This window comes from Molothrus aeneus, chromosome 3 (genome assembly GCF_037042795.1).
Source record: "Molothrus aeneus isolate 106 chromosome 3, BPBGC_Maene_1.0, whole genome shotgun sequence".
Classification (NCBI taxonomy): domain Eukaryota; kingdom Metazoa; phylum Chordata; class Aves; order Passeriformes; family Icteridae; genus Molothrus; species Molothrus aeneus.
The window spans coordinates 47,889,338-47,902,682 of NC_089648.1; the positions used below are offsets into that span (position 1 = coordinate 47,889,338).

General features: G+C 38.9%; 1 protein-coding gene across 2 annotated transcripts in view; it reads right to left on the reverse strand.

The window, feature by feature from the left end:
* Positions 1-13,345, reverse strand: part of UTRN (utrophin) — a 341,520-nt gene that overhangs the window by 115,486 nt on the left and 212,689 nt on the right. For both annotated transcript variants that reach the window (XM_066546847.1, XM_066546846.1), the window contains one exon: positions 2,033-2,205. In XM_066546847.1, the coding sequence (XP_066402944.1) occupies positions 2,033-2,205 (173 nt within the window). The remainder of the gene's footprint in view (positions 1-2,032; positions 2,206-13,345) is intronic.

Genomic DNA, 13,345 nt, shown 5'->3' on the forward strand with positions numbered 1-13,345 from the left:
TTTCAAGGAGAGAGGTGCAGCATCATAGAAACTCCAAGTACAGGTTTAAGCAGCTTCAGTGCATTTAAAAATATGTCAGAACAACATTGCTTTTCCAGTTTGGAACTCCCTTTAGTTACAGTAGCAAAGAAGTAAACTCAACATAGTGACTAGCACACCAGCTCTAAGGACTGAAGTGAGGAGAAAAACTCATGCTGTCTCTCTTCAGGAGAGCAGTACTTTCAGCAATTAAAAATCAGAATAATTGGAATGTATGCATACCTGAAAATATTCTAAAAAGCTTACAGAAACTTTAATTTGGAAGCACTATGCCAAGCTAAAACCCATTACGAAACAATCAGCTTTTTCATTCTTCAGTCCTAGCATCTAAAAGTTACATGTTCTCACTAAGAGTCATCCATATAATTTTGCTTTCCAATTCATCCTTGTAAAAAGATACACCAAGAAAGCAAAAACTGAAGGCAAACAGACTTCTGTGCTTTGTTACTCCCCTATGAAGGCTTTCAGGACTCTTGCACAAGTTGGAAAAGTGAACTGCAATCAAAGAGCAGAGCAAAATACATTAACTCAGAAATACTATGCTCTTTTCAGTAGTGACTGAGATTTGAAAGGTTAATTTCCTTTTCTTTGATTTGCACCAGTATTCTCTGTCTTGCCTATCTTACACTTTGATCTCCAGTGACATGCGGCTCCACAGCACAGCAGGTACCAGCAGGGCAACATTAATGCTGCCCAATGGATACACATGCCATAAATATGAAGAACAGAAAAGATGGGTCTGTATTCAGAAAATGTATTCCAATTTCTGAGCACAATCAGTCTTTCTGTACTACAGCCTTGGAACTCATGGCTGTACAGGATAAGTGGCTTGAAGGCCCTTTTTCATGGCCATCCATTTCTCCCAAATTATGACCAGGCCCAGGAATGGCCAAGCAACCCAATGGTTCTTGCTAGGACTCCACAACTGATAAGCTACTATTTTAGGAGCATGCTTTTGTCTTTCTCTCACATGGACTTGTGAATAGAACTTTTAACAACTCAAGTCCAACAGCTCTTGCATTAAACTGTGCATGTGGTGGAGCCACTCACTGCAAGCTTCCACACCAAACTGCTTGGTTCTTTGGGTTCAAGTCCTTCAAGGGCTTTCAAGGAGCTGATTTAATAGTTTCATTTAACTGTTCACCAGCTGGAGGTTGGTGATGGGATAAGTGGACATGAAAAGTAAATATGAAATTTTCCCCTCTATTTCAGTTATTCAAACTCTTGTCCCTGAATTTCAAGGTTGGCTCATTTTCCTGGCCTTTGGAATATTCATATGAATGTTGACCATTGTTTTAAAAGAACAGTTTTCTCAAACCAACAAGCAAGTTGTTGCAATTAAAAGCTCTAGAAATTATTCTCTATGTAATTCATTTTCATATAGAATTTAATTCAATACTGTATATGCAGTATCCATTTCAAAAGTGACATCACTGAGATTTAACAATTACCACACTTGAGCTTGGCACAGAAAGGGTCAAAAAACTGTAAAAATGTGTTCCTTGATTAATATAAGTACTTTAAAAAAATTTCAATTGAATAGCAGCAACTGAATTATTATTTTGAATTAATCATTCAAAACCAATTAAATGGATCAAGATACTTAAGATGCAAGTTTTAGTAACTTGGTAATCTCAAAACAAAAATTTTTGAAAAACAAAACCATCAACAAACCTCTGATTTCTTCTCAAAGTCATGGCAGATTTGCAGAATTATTTCACTGACACTGCCATTGATTTGCAATAAGGAAAGACTCAATGCACTTTCTGGAAATTTTGGTACAAGGTCAGCAAGCTACAACTGTGAAGCTCTGAAGAGAAAACAAGTAGTTAAGCCTACCTGGTGAAAAAGTTCACCAAGTTTTTATATTTCCACTCAGAGGTCCTTCATGAAAGAGAGTACATAGATAATTTCAATGCTGTGGTCATATTTGTCAAGCCTCTAAGAAGAAAGGAACTGTTCCCCACCACACCTTGATGTTTTCATTACTCACCTGATGTTAGCTGACTTTGCCTTCAGGTCGTTCCAGCGCTGGTTCATGTCATCAAGCCGGTGCTGGAGCAGAGCAGCTTCCTCAGAGTTCCCCAAGGCTTTCACCATTTTCTGTCTGTTTCCATCAATGCTTTTAAAGATGTCATTGTGGGCATCAATCTCAGCTTGGATGTCCTGAAATACCAGCAAGAAAAGTTCAAACATAGTTCTGTAAGTAGAGGAGAGGAGAGCTGACTCTCATGAGTGCTTCTAAACACTAGGACAGAGCACGTATTCCAGCTTCCTTGGGTGTCTCTGATAAAAGATGCACAGGAGAAAACCTGCAATCCTATTAACATCACTACAAAAGGTCTAGCTTTCTTAAGTGTGAGAAATGGAGTCTGAAAGTCATCCAAGGCTGTGAAAAAGGAAATAGATTTATAAACACCAAGCTCTGTGATGTTGTGTTTTGTAGCACTGAAGGTAACTGTCTCCTGTTCACCCACGCATTTCACACAGTGTGGTATTTGCAAATGCACTAGAACTCATTTCCTCTCCAGAAATTACACTGATTCAGCCTTAGCTATGTCATCTCTTTCTTCTTTGAAACAAAACATTCCAGAAACTTTAAACAGTCTAGTGAAATGCAGCCTTTATCTAATATTTTAGGTCACACATAATGAAAGCATTTAGCTAAAATCTTAACTTTAAACCCTAAACTGCAGCTAAATGGTTACAGCAACTAAAAGTCCATTTTTACAATTAAACTACTTTACATAATGGCCTGAATATATGGAGAGGTAGACATAAAATGGCAGGATATATTATAATCTGAATTTCATAGTAAATACTGAAAAGAAAAACAAAAGCTTGTGATTTCCATTCTCTTGATTCATTTCTCCTCCCCTTAGAAATTAAACACATTTTATTCTCTCATCTACCATCTGCCTCAAGAAACACATTACAGATATTGTCTTCATCTAATTGAGCACAGTATTATTTTTAAAACACATAAAAAGAGTAAACAAAACTTCCTGCACCACTGCCAATGGTTTCTAGCATCCATACATCACATCTATCTATACTCCAATAAAGCAATGTAAATGTGTTGAAAGCCAGGAGGTGTACTCGCTGTCTCAATAGGATTAATCAACGAAGATTATGACAGGAACTTGATACAGATGTAAATAAAGTTCTTTTGCAAAGGAGGAAATCAAATATCTGAAATTCCTTAAAGGTTTTTATTCTTCTAATCAACTCCTCAGTAATCACCATCTGTTCCCAGAAGCAGAAAAGGAGGGGGCTTTTGTACCTCCCCATCCTAAAGATGTATTCCTGCTAGCACATATACAAACAGAAGTGGAAAAGTAGCCATGAATTTGAGATAGAATGAGAGCTTTCTAGAGTTAGGAAAGAAAACAAAAAAGTCAGAATACAGGTGAAGAAGAGGAGGGAGGAGAGATGGGACAGTGGGAAAGGGGGTGAGAGAGGGAGGGAGGCACTGGTGAAGCTCTGTATGGCCAGAGGAGCTACTACTATGTGACTTTGGACAACCACCTTTATTTGCACTGAGATTCACTCCTTTAAAGCAGGGAAAAAACCCCTTTTTCTGTCTTTGAAACAACCTGATAAAAATCACCATTCTAAACACAGAAACAAAATTGACATTTAAAAGGAAAAAACAAAATGGAATTGTCTGATGTTCAGCCAACCCAAACAAGATAGCAGAGTCACTACCTGAATTAGATGCTTATCTGAAAATATTTGTAGCTCCTGTCCTTACAACTCCAACATGCATGCAGGTGCAGTGAAACCCAGCTCAATCCCACAGAGCAGGAGGTACAGCCACTGCACAGCAGTTACAATTCCAAGTGCAATGAATCAGTGCTACAAAAGCCAGGTCATGCAAAACATTTCTCTTGGCCTCTTCAAAGTCACAAATGACAACTTCATTGAAAAAAACCTGATCTCTAATCTTCCTTCTACAATCACAATATTAACTGTAAATCCATTCATTCTAGAACCTTCATAAAGCTTTTTTTTGCTTTTACTTGAGAGGACAATTCAGCATGCCTGCTCAAAAATGTTTCATTCACAATGGGTTTGATTCTTACATTTTCCAGTCATCAAGTTACATTAAGGTGCAATAAATCTGCTGTTCACATTCTTGATCCCCATCTGTAATAACCATGTTGAGACAAATCAGTTCAAAGAATAAAGTTTCATAATTAACTTCTCTCTCATTTCTGCTTTCCATTTTCCAGGTGAAAAAAAACCAACCAACCACTGCCAGCTGATAGATAACCCAATGGGATTGATAAAGTTATTGAATGTGAGTTTGTCACAGCCCTCAAAAAAAAGATGGAGAGAAAATCAAATAACATACCCCACATCAGTGTGCACATGGAAGAAGTAGAGCAGGAAAGTGGAATGTGAAAAACAACTAACAGCAAGAAATGGGCACAATAAGTTAGTTATTCTCCAACAATGATATAAAACATCTGGATTTTTATTCAGGCACTGTCTTCTGGATGATGGGCTCCCACTTTACCCTAAGACTGCTGTAATTGCTAGCAATTGGTCATACGCTCCATTATTCACAGTGTTTTCAAAGTCTTTCAAGTCTTATTTGTAAATATGTGGTTGCCCTACCTTCAAATTTCTTTCTTCAAAGTGGAAAGGACTCTCATTCTGTAAACCCCCCCATTTATGTTCCTCCTAACCTATTATTTGTCTTTCTCCTGCCTTTTTCTTGGTCTTCGATTCTCCATTGTCCCCTACGTGGGAAAAAATGGGATGGAAAAAGTTGAATATGCCTTCTTGGGTCCCAGTGAGGATTAACTCTAGTAAGAGTTAATCTACTTTCAATTCTGCAATATTTTATAAGAAACTCTAAATATTCCCCTATTATGACATGGAAGTTCCCATATTCAGAGTCACAGGGACAATGCACTAGAGAACGCAGAAGAAGAGGGAAAAATTCTGTTGCTTTTGCCACATAAAAAGGGAGATACAACTGTGAAACTCCATCACTGCTCTCTGCCCAGTGCATAAGGGATATGGACCAGAGTGGTCTCCCAGTACATGTGAAACAAATCAAAGGGCAGAGAAGAGAAAAACAAAACAAAAACACAACAGAAAAAAAACCCCAAATCCTAAAGAATTACACTATAAATAGAAAATGTCTTCTTGCTTTATCAACTTTTTTTTTAAAGACACTACTACACAAGTGCCATATTTTGCTAATTTTGCAAATATTTATGTGCATTTGGCTGCTAAACTGAATGGATAATTTATTGTATGAGGTCAACATATTTGTTCACATGCAAGGTCTTGCAGGATTAATGCCCTAAATTAAAAGAAAGCTTTTTGAGGAAAAAATGAACCTATATATAAATCAAGGTGAAAGCTCCAAAGTTTGAAAGGTAGAAAGAAGAAGAAATAACTAGCTTGGCATTTAGATACGTACTTAACCCTAGCCAGACTATTAAAACATTGCCACTTCCCTAAATTCCTTTTAAGTGTTAAGTATTAAGATCAAACTGCTGCCTTTTCCCACTTTGATGTGGTGATTTCAAAATTTTATTTCCATTCTGAGTCTTCTCTGCCTTCTTTGCTTCTCTCCCTCTTTAGCTTTCTTCCTGCAGAATTCAAGTTTTCATTTTACATTTGGATTTGCTTTTAAACCTTGTCTCCATAATAAAAAACCTTCTTGCTTTAACTCCTACCAAATAAAATCTAAATGATCATGCAATGACAACTGAAGAGCATGTGTCTTTAAAGAACGTATAAATATGTGCCACTCAGTAAGGCTGCAGATGGAAATACTGAAAAGGACCCAAAAACAAGTTGCTACTAGAACAGCCCAATGGCAGACTGGAGTGACACACCCAGGGTAAATGAAGTATATGAGAAAGATCAGAACAGACCCCAACTTAGGAACCCAACTCAGGAACCCAACTCAATCAGCTATTAAACTTTTGTCTTTTCTTTCCCCCTTATAAATTGCAAAGACATGTTAAAAGCAGTTACAGCATTAGGCATAATTGTCCTTTGGAAACTATCAATACTTTAAAAAAGGCAAGAAACTTCCAAGCCAAACCCATACATGATGCATCTTTTTTCTAAATTATGAGTCCAGAGGGTCTCTAATTCACTCTGCAACTCTCTAAGCTATTAACAGATTCACTTCTACTCACATTTTTTCAGGTTTTGTCTGTATTGGCAATATACCAGTAAGGACAGTAACACAGTCAAAGTATTTCCCTTTTTATAGGGCTCAAATACTTCTGTTGAAGATAGAAACACAACTAATGAAGATAAAAACACAACTAATGGACGAAAACTCTATGGCCAAATTAAAGCAGAAGAAACTACGCATTCTGAAATATACAAAGTGTTACTGTATTGAATTCTCACTATTAAAAATTCTGGGGTAATAATACAAGGATCTAAAACAGGGAAGTTATTTTATTTTGTAAGGGAAATACGTTCCCATAGCATTAAAGATTCTTTTATCAAGAAATCCTAATCAAATTTTTCTTACGTATAGGGCACAAAACTCAACTTAGTCTCTCAAGAAAAAAGTCAACAGCATTCTGTACCAAATCATAGCTTCACAGAGGGTTTAAAGGCAGGACTCATCAATGTTTTACTACAAAGTTTTTTGAACCCACTATATACAGCAAAATTCTGGATTACACTCCAATTATTTTTATGTTTATTAGGAAACAGAATTCCACTGTATTTTTGTAAGCATCTGACCACATATCAGGGATGGCAAGTTATGCCATGCAAACCACATATGGCTTGCAAGAAATGCACATACAGGTACAATGCTAATGCTGTGCAACAAGCCTGGCAGCATTTTGTGTTGGCACATGGAGTGCTACATCCTCTGAATCCCCAGGTACAAGCCATCTCTTGTATGTGGCTTTTGAACCACATGCTTATCTCAAAAGGAATTAGTGGGCTTGAAGTTGATTCTTCATAAATGAAAATCAGCTTGAAAAATTGCATTTTCCCTAGCAAAAGTTACTCCCAGGCTGTTTTGCCAGAACAGTTTTGTACTTCCTGCACCCAATACAGATGATGCCTGTGAGTGGAACAGGTGTACAGAATTGCAAGTCTCATGAAAATGATTGTCCATTGCCTTCACTGACAGCACTCAAGTCAGCAAAAGACACGGTTACAGAAATGCTGCACTTGCATCTTTCAAAGGTCATGAATAAATGTGATGGCTGCTCATCAAAGTACCTGCAGAAAAATCTTCAAGCTGGAATAGGTGGAGGAAAAATGTCAGTGCCAATCAAAGGACATAACTGCACACCACAGACATAACACCACACCACAGCCAGAACATCGCTCTTTGACGTCTCACAGCAGGTAGCAATGGAATGGACTTTTTTTTTTAATAGCACATTGTTTAGTTTATCTTGAACCAAGTACATTTTACCTGCTTCTGCCAACTGCCTCTGGGAACACTGCTGTGGAAGATATTCCTGTTAGCCTCCGCTTTACTTGGAGCTTTTCACTTTCTGATGACTCTTAAGGAAGGGCAGGATAGAGGTGTATCAAAGTAGCCATTGTAATAGGGAAACTGGACTTCTATTGGTCTCAGCCTTAAAATGCTGGGAGTAGTTGGAAAAAAGGGATGCCCATGTAAAAAGAATGCTATAAAAATTTCATCTCATCCAGGAAGTCTCTCCTCTGATGTCAGAGAACAGTCATGCCTTTAGAAAGGCTAATCCCATCTGCTGTTGCAGAGGCCTGCCTGCAGCGGCCTCTGAAAAGGCTGTTTGTTTGCTGCTGTTAAGCAATCCATTCACAATGAATTCACATTCACAAGTAGCTGTACACATTGAAAATTTTTAGGTGGAGTTGCCATTATCTTAAATCCACCAGTGCCAGAAGTGCATAAAGATGGACATCAAACCTCTCTCAAGTATCATACACAGACCATACTGAATATCACTACAGCCATTGCAACTTAAGTGTAAGATCAAAGCAATTTGCTGTAGATATCACAAAAATGTATTTACTACTTAAACTCTCAGATATTTCATGAAGAAAAAACAGAACTTGTTTAGGACTTGAACTTGTCCCACATTGGGACATTTTTCACTTCTAATTTTCAAAGGCTTTTATTACCAAGAGCCTTGTACCAACACATCAAGTTTCTAAAAAGTTGATTTGACTTGCACTTAAGCCTCTTGGATAAGAGGTGACATATGGTGTAGTTAAAGATTCATTTTATCACAAGAATGATGATACACTTACAGGAAGGCTGAGAACACCACACTGCCTTCAACAACCTCTGTGGCTTCATTGCATGGCATAGACTCAGCATCTGAGGGGCATCATAAATGTGTTAATAGTAATTCCAGCAGTCACATATTTATGACTGAACAAAGCCAAAGCAGCCCTGCCTACTGCAGTGTAATGTGACTCTGTTTTTGCATAGGAAGGGAGTGCCATGCAAGCTTCTGCAAATGCCATCTGGCTTCTGCATTACGACCACAGTAACAGCACTCATCATTCTCTCTGTAGAACATATATTAATGAATCCAGAGAGCTGAAAGTAGCTTACAAGCCAGGATTGCTGTCATGGCACTGTTTCTCCTGGCAACGAACACCTCAGGAAGGACAGGATGGGTGTGTGGGGAATCATAAGAGGGACAGATGAAGCAGGGGAGGAAGGGAGCTTGTTTAAAAAAAGAAAAAGAAAACTTGATAAATAAGCATAGACTAAAAGTCTATGATCAAAGTCTACCAAATAAAACCTTACCCTTCTCCAGCACCAAAGTAGCCTTTTATGTTGCATTACAAATTTCAGCACAGTAGACAACAAAACTTCACAGCAAGCTTCAAGCTAAAAAAATACAGCAGAGCTGTGAGACCTCTAAGTTTTGGTGAGAATTGCTATGATCAATTTCTTCAAGATAAACACTGGAACATTCAAAGTCACAGGGGATGGCTTGGAGTTTACAAATACCAGGGCTTGTGTGATTCATAAAATATTAGAAACACTGGTTAAAAATTTCTTTCTTAATGAAGTCATGAAGCATCTCAGGGTCTGGCACGTGTCCTTATCTTTACAGGCTACCACAGCAGCAGCCACAAGAGAAGAGTGAAGGCCAGATGACAGACTGGGAGCAAGAGAGGAGCCAGTGACCTATACAGCGAAGAAGTCAGATCACAAATCCTTTTACTGTTACTCTTAGCTACTTTTGAAAGAGTCATGCTGGTGGGATCCTAAATAGTGACTGTCTCAAGCATAGTTATCCCTGATAAACATAACTGGTAACTACTGAGGAGAACAACACTGGTTTACACTTCTAAAGAAGAACTTCCTGAAGTTTAGAAAAACACAGAATCAGGCTTTGCAAACTGCTCTCCTACTGTGAGACCACATTTTTAAGGTGTTATATCTTGATTCATAAATAAACTACTTTGTATTTTGTTACATACTGTGGTTTTGAAATATACAGGAAGTTCATATGGTGAAAAAAAAAAAAGACAAAGCAAATCTAACAGTGTTACAACATGCAAGTGAGGTTTCCCTAGAATTGCTGACAAACAGATGAAAACAATCTGTTCTTTAACATTCTCATGTCTCTTGCTCATCAGCACAATCACTTCAAAGCCAAACCTCCTGCCTCTAAGCATTACTGATATCAAACAACCTGGAAAGAGAAAGAGTAACTAGTTGGAATAAAAGAAGTACAGATGAAACAATGGGAAAGTTGCATATTGATTGGAAATAATTCTACCTTTAAATGCCATCATGAGATCTTCCAATTCAACTAAAGTAACATTCAACTACATTAAACAGCAAACTCCAGAGCACTTGCTTTATGCCAACAGCGTAACAAGGTCACAGGCAGCCTGTAATGTCCCCTCCTTACACCCTTGACTGAGCAAAGCCCAAGCTGCTCTTCATTTTCTTTGGAACTTAAAATTAAATAAATAAGTCAATTAAAATGCCCACAATCAGAGGAGATGCTCTAAAAGTAATCTTGTAGGACCTGAAATGAGGAAGATAAGCAACATTAGATTTCCATAAACAGAGTGCACATGAGGACATAAACAGCAACACAGAAAAGCTAAGTTAAACATCAACCTGCCTTTTTTATTTACTGTGTAATTTCCAAAGGCATACACAGCCTTTTCAAAAGGCATGCATGCAAGTGCCTATCATACCTGTTCAAATTTTGTCAGCAACTCACGTAAGCTGAAGTTCAGGCCAATCATCATTAAGCGTCTCCCGAAGCCTACATTTTCCTGGTATCTCCGCCAAGCCAAGTCTATAGCCTTCAAAAAGTTTCTCTCCTTTCCACCTATACAGTCTCAAAATACTCCAGGCACTCCAGCGTGTGTCCCTCTCCTGGGCTGTGTTCCCCTGGGAACAGTTCACACAGCGCCATCGTCACAGTCTCCGTGTCCCTGCTCCTTCCCATGGGCTGGGCACCCAGGGGTGAGCCGCTGACACTGGGTGCTGCTCCTTGCAGGGCTGACCTGACCTCATGGCACTGCGGGGATCTCCTTGGCTCCACACCTCCCCAGGACTGCCTCCAGCTCTCCTCAGCAATGGCCTGCAGGACCCAAGTGCTTCTGGCAGGCCTCAAGCTCTTGGTCTCAGTGACCCTGAGTGAGAGAAGCTATAACCTGCTGGTCTGCAACCGGTGGAGAGAAGGAACACATCCTTCCATGTTGCTCCATTCAAGGGAAAAAAAATCCCCAGAGAAATTTCTGTCTATAGAAAGCACCAAAAACCAGCTTCTCAGACAAGTTAAAATGGAATGAAACACACTTCATTGCAGGGAACGTGATGGTGTGACCAGACAGGAGGCCATCTCTCTTCTGATTTCCTCAGAGCCAGCACCATGGGCTGGGTGCTGCTACAGCAGTAATCAGGCACCTCCAGCCCTCTTCGCTTCGCCCAGGAGATGCTGCGCCACAGAAAAGCCAAGGCCCATTAGACGTCTCTAAAAAGTAACTTCCTTTGTGCAAGCAAAAAAAAGTCCAGCAAAGGATCCTGCTGCAACTTCCAAAGCCTTCGCTGGGGATCTCCTCCTTTGGTGCCGCCTGCTCTGACAGCCGTGTGGTAATCTATCCCCGGCATTTGTTTATTATTGTAATCAGCATCCTCCCTTCCAGCAGCCCTGGTGCTGCTCCGAAGCCAAGCACACTCCCCCTTCCGGGAGGCCTCCCGCTGGAAAACCACCACCACCCCTGAGGCTGCAGAAACCCCAGACCAAAAGCCCTCACTTTTCCTTCTCCTGGAACAGAGAGGTAGCTGTTCAGTCACGGAGCAAGCTTTGGAGCTGTAAAAGCAACCAGCACTGCACAAAGCCACCACGGGCTGGGGCTGCTCAGGAGGGCACGCTAAGCCAGCCAGATTGTTTTCCATATGAGCCTTTGCTCACCCGCAGGAAACCTGACACCCCATGGGTGGCTGTGAGGAAATCAGTCCATTTCCAAGCATTCCCACTGGAAACCCGTGTGCATGTGAAGGTCTATTTAAGCTGCTATTAATGCCTTCCGCACAAACACACATTACTCAACCACCAAAACCAGATTGGGTAATAGCTGCCAGCAAGTCAGTAAATGTATAATTAAAACCAAACCAGCAACCCATCACTTGCAAAACCCGTTACAACTAAGTCTCCTATGAACACGTTGGGTATCACATTGCTTTTATTTTTATTTTATTTCACCCAACCATCATATGAAGTACCAATGAATCCATCAGTAGAAAAACTGCCTCTAAAGTTATTCTGAGTTAGTGGATTATACTGGTATATCTGGTATAGGTCGGGATTTTAAAAAGAACTCTGAAGGGGAGAAAAAAATATTGGCATTAGCAGGATTTTCACTTGATTTATTTGTACTTTGCCTCCTCTCTGTATCTTTTATGTGGGCTTATTACACAAACTGCAGAAGTGCTTGCAAAATAAACTCAGGAAAGTTTTCCAAAGGTGACAGAACGAAACTAGCTTTATAGCCTATATAACAGATCAGCTTAAGCAGTCTGAATTTATTTCACTGCTTCTGCAAGCAAAAAGCCTATTTATCATGTTCACATACTATTCACTTCCAAATTAACTACTTACAGAAAGAAAAATTACACATTAGAGTGAAAAAGTAAAACCATTCTGCAAGAGATATAACTAGAATCACTATTTGAGAATTTCATTTCTTCTCCTCAAGACAAAGTTTGGATCCTATTTCCCTGCACACTAAGGCCCTTCTGCTGCTCTTGGAGAAAAAAAAACCCTTGCAAACCAGAAACAAACAGACTTTAGATCCACCTCAGAGATGTTAGTGCATATAAATAAAGATGGGTGTCAGGCTGGATTATAATGAAGCTTCATAACTCCAGGACTGAATCCAAATACACAACATTAATTTTAGGTTTGGTATCAGGCTTCATACTTAGATAAGTTGTTTTCCAATTTTAATTTGTCATTTTAAAACATAATACATTCTAGATCTTTCAGCACTATTAGATGCAAATTAAATACCCTCTAAGGTGAATAGGTACCATTTTGCATAATTTCATAAAGGATTATCAAATATTTATGTATATACACGATGTTGGACCAAGGCTTCCAGCAAAACAACTTGAAAATTATACTGAATAATGACTTTTTCAGTTGCTTTCTCACATGAAAGCACACTGCAGTATTTGAGAAATTCTGAATATGTAGAAGTCAAAGTAACTGAAACAAGCTCTATATTGACATGTATTTAATATAGTCTCTGCACAGCCAGCAATTCTGTAGATATAACAATATTAGATCATAAGCTCCAAAAGTACAACATACATTAAGACAGCTTTACATTACATTTGGCTACCAAAGTTTAAATTTTCTTGATCAGTGTCATCATAATTTTCTTTAAAAATAGCTCTGCATACACTATTGGCAACAAAAATGCATATTGTGTACTGAATACTACAGTCATTACACAGATGAAATATTTGAATTCTAGAGGCCAAAGAAATTCACATTCTGAGAGTTTAAGCTCTCATGGAAGTACATAATCTACAGCTGAAAACAAGCACACCACCAACTGTAACAAAGCATCTTTTCAAAGCACTCTTGTAGATACCAAGAGCCACAACTGGGAATTTAAGACACTGGAAACAATGTACAGCTGCAGAAGACTAGGTGCAGTGAAGTTTTTTGTTACTTTTGGTATTAGAGTAGTTTGGTGCATTTTCTCATGTATCTCAAATAAGAACATAAAATTGGATAAAAATAAAACAGCCAGCAAACAGCCTTTTATAGCCATTGGTAATGTTACTAATGGCAGCCTGCAACATGCAAGG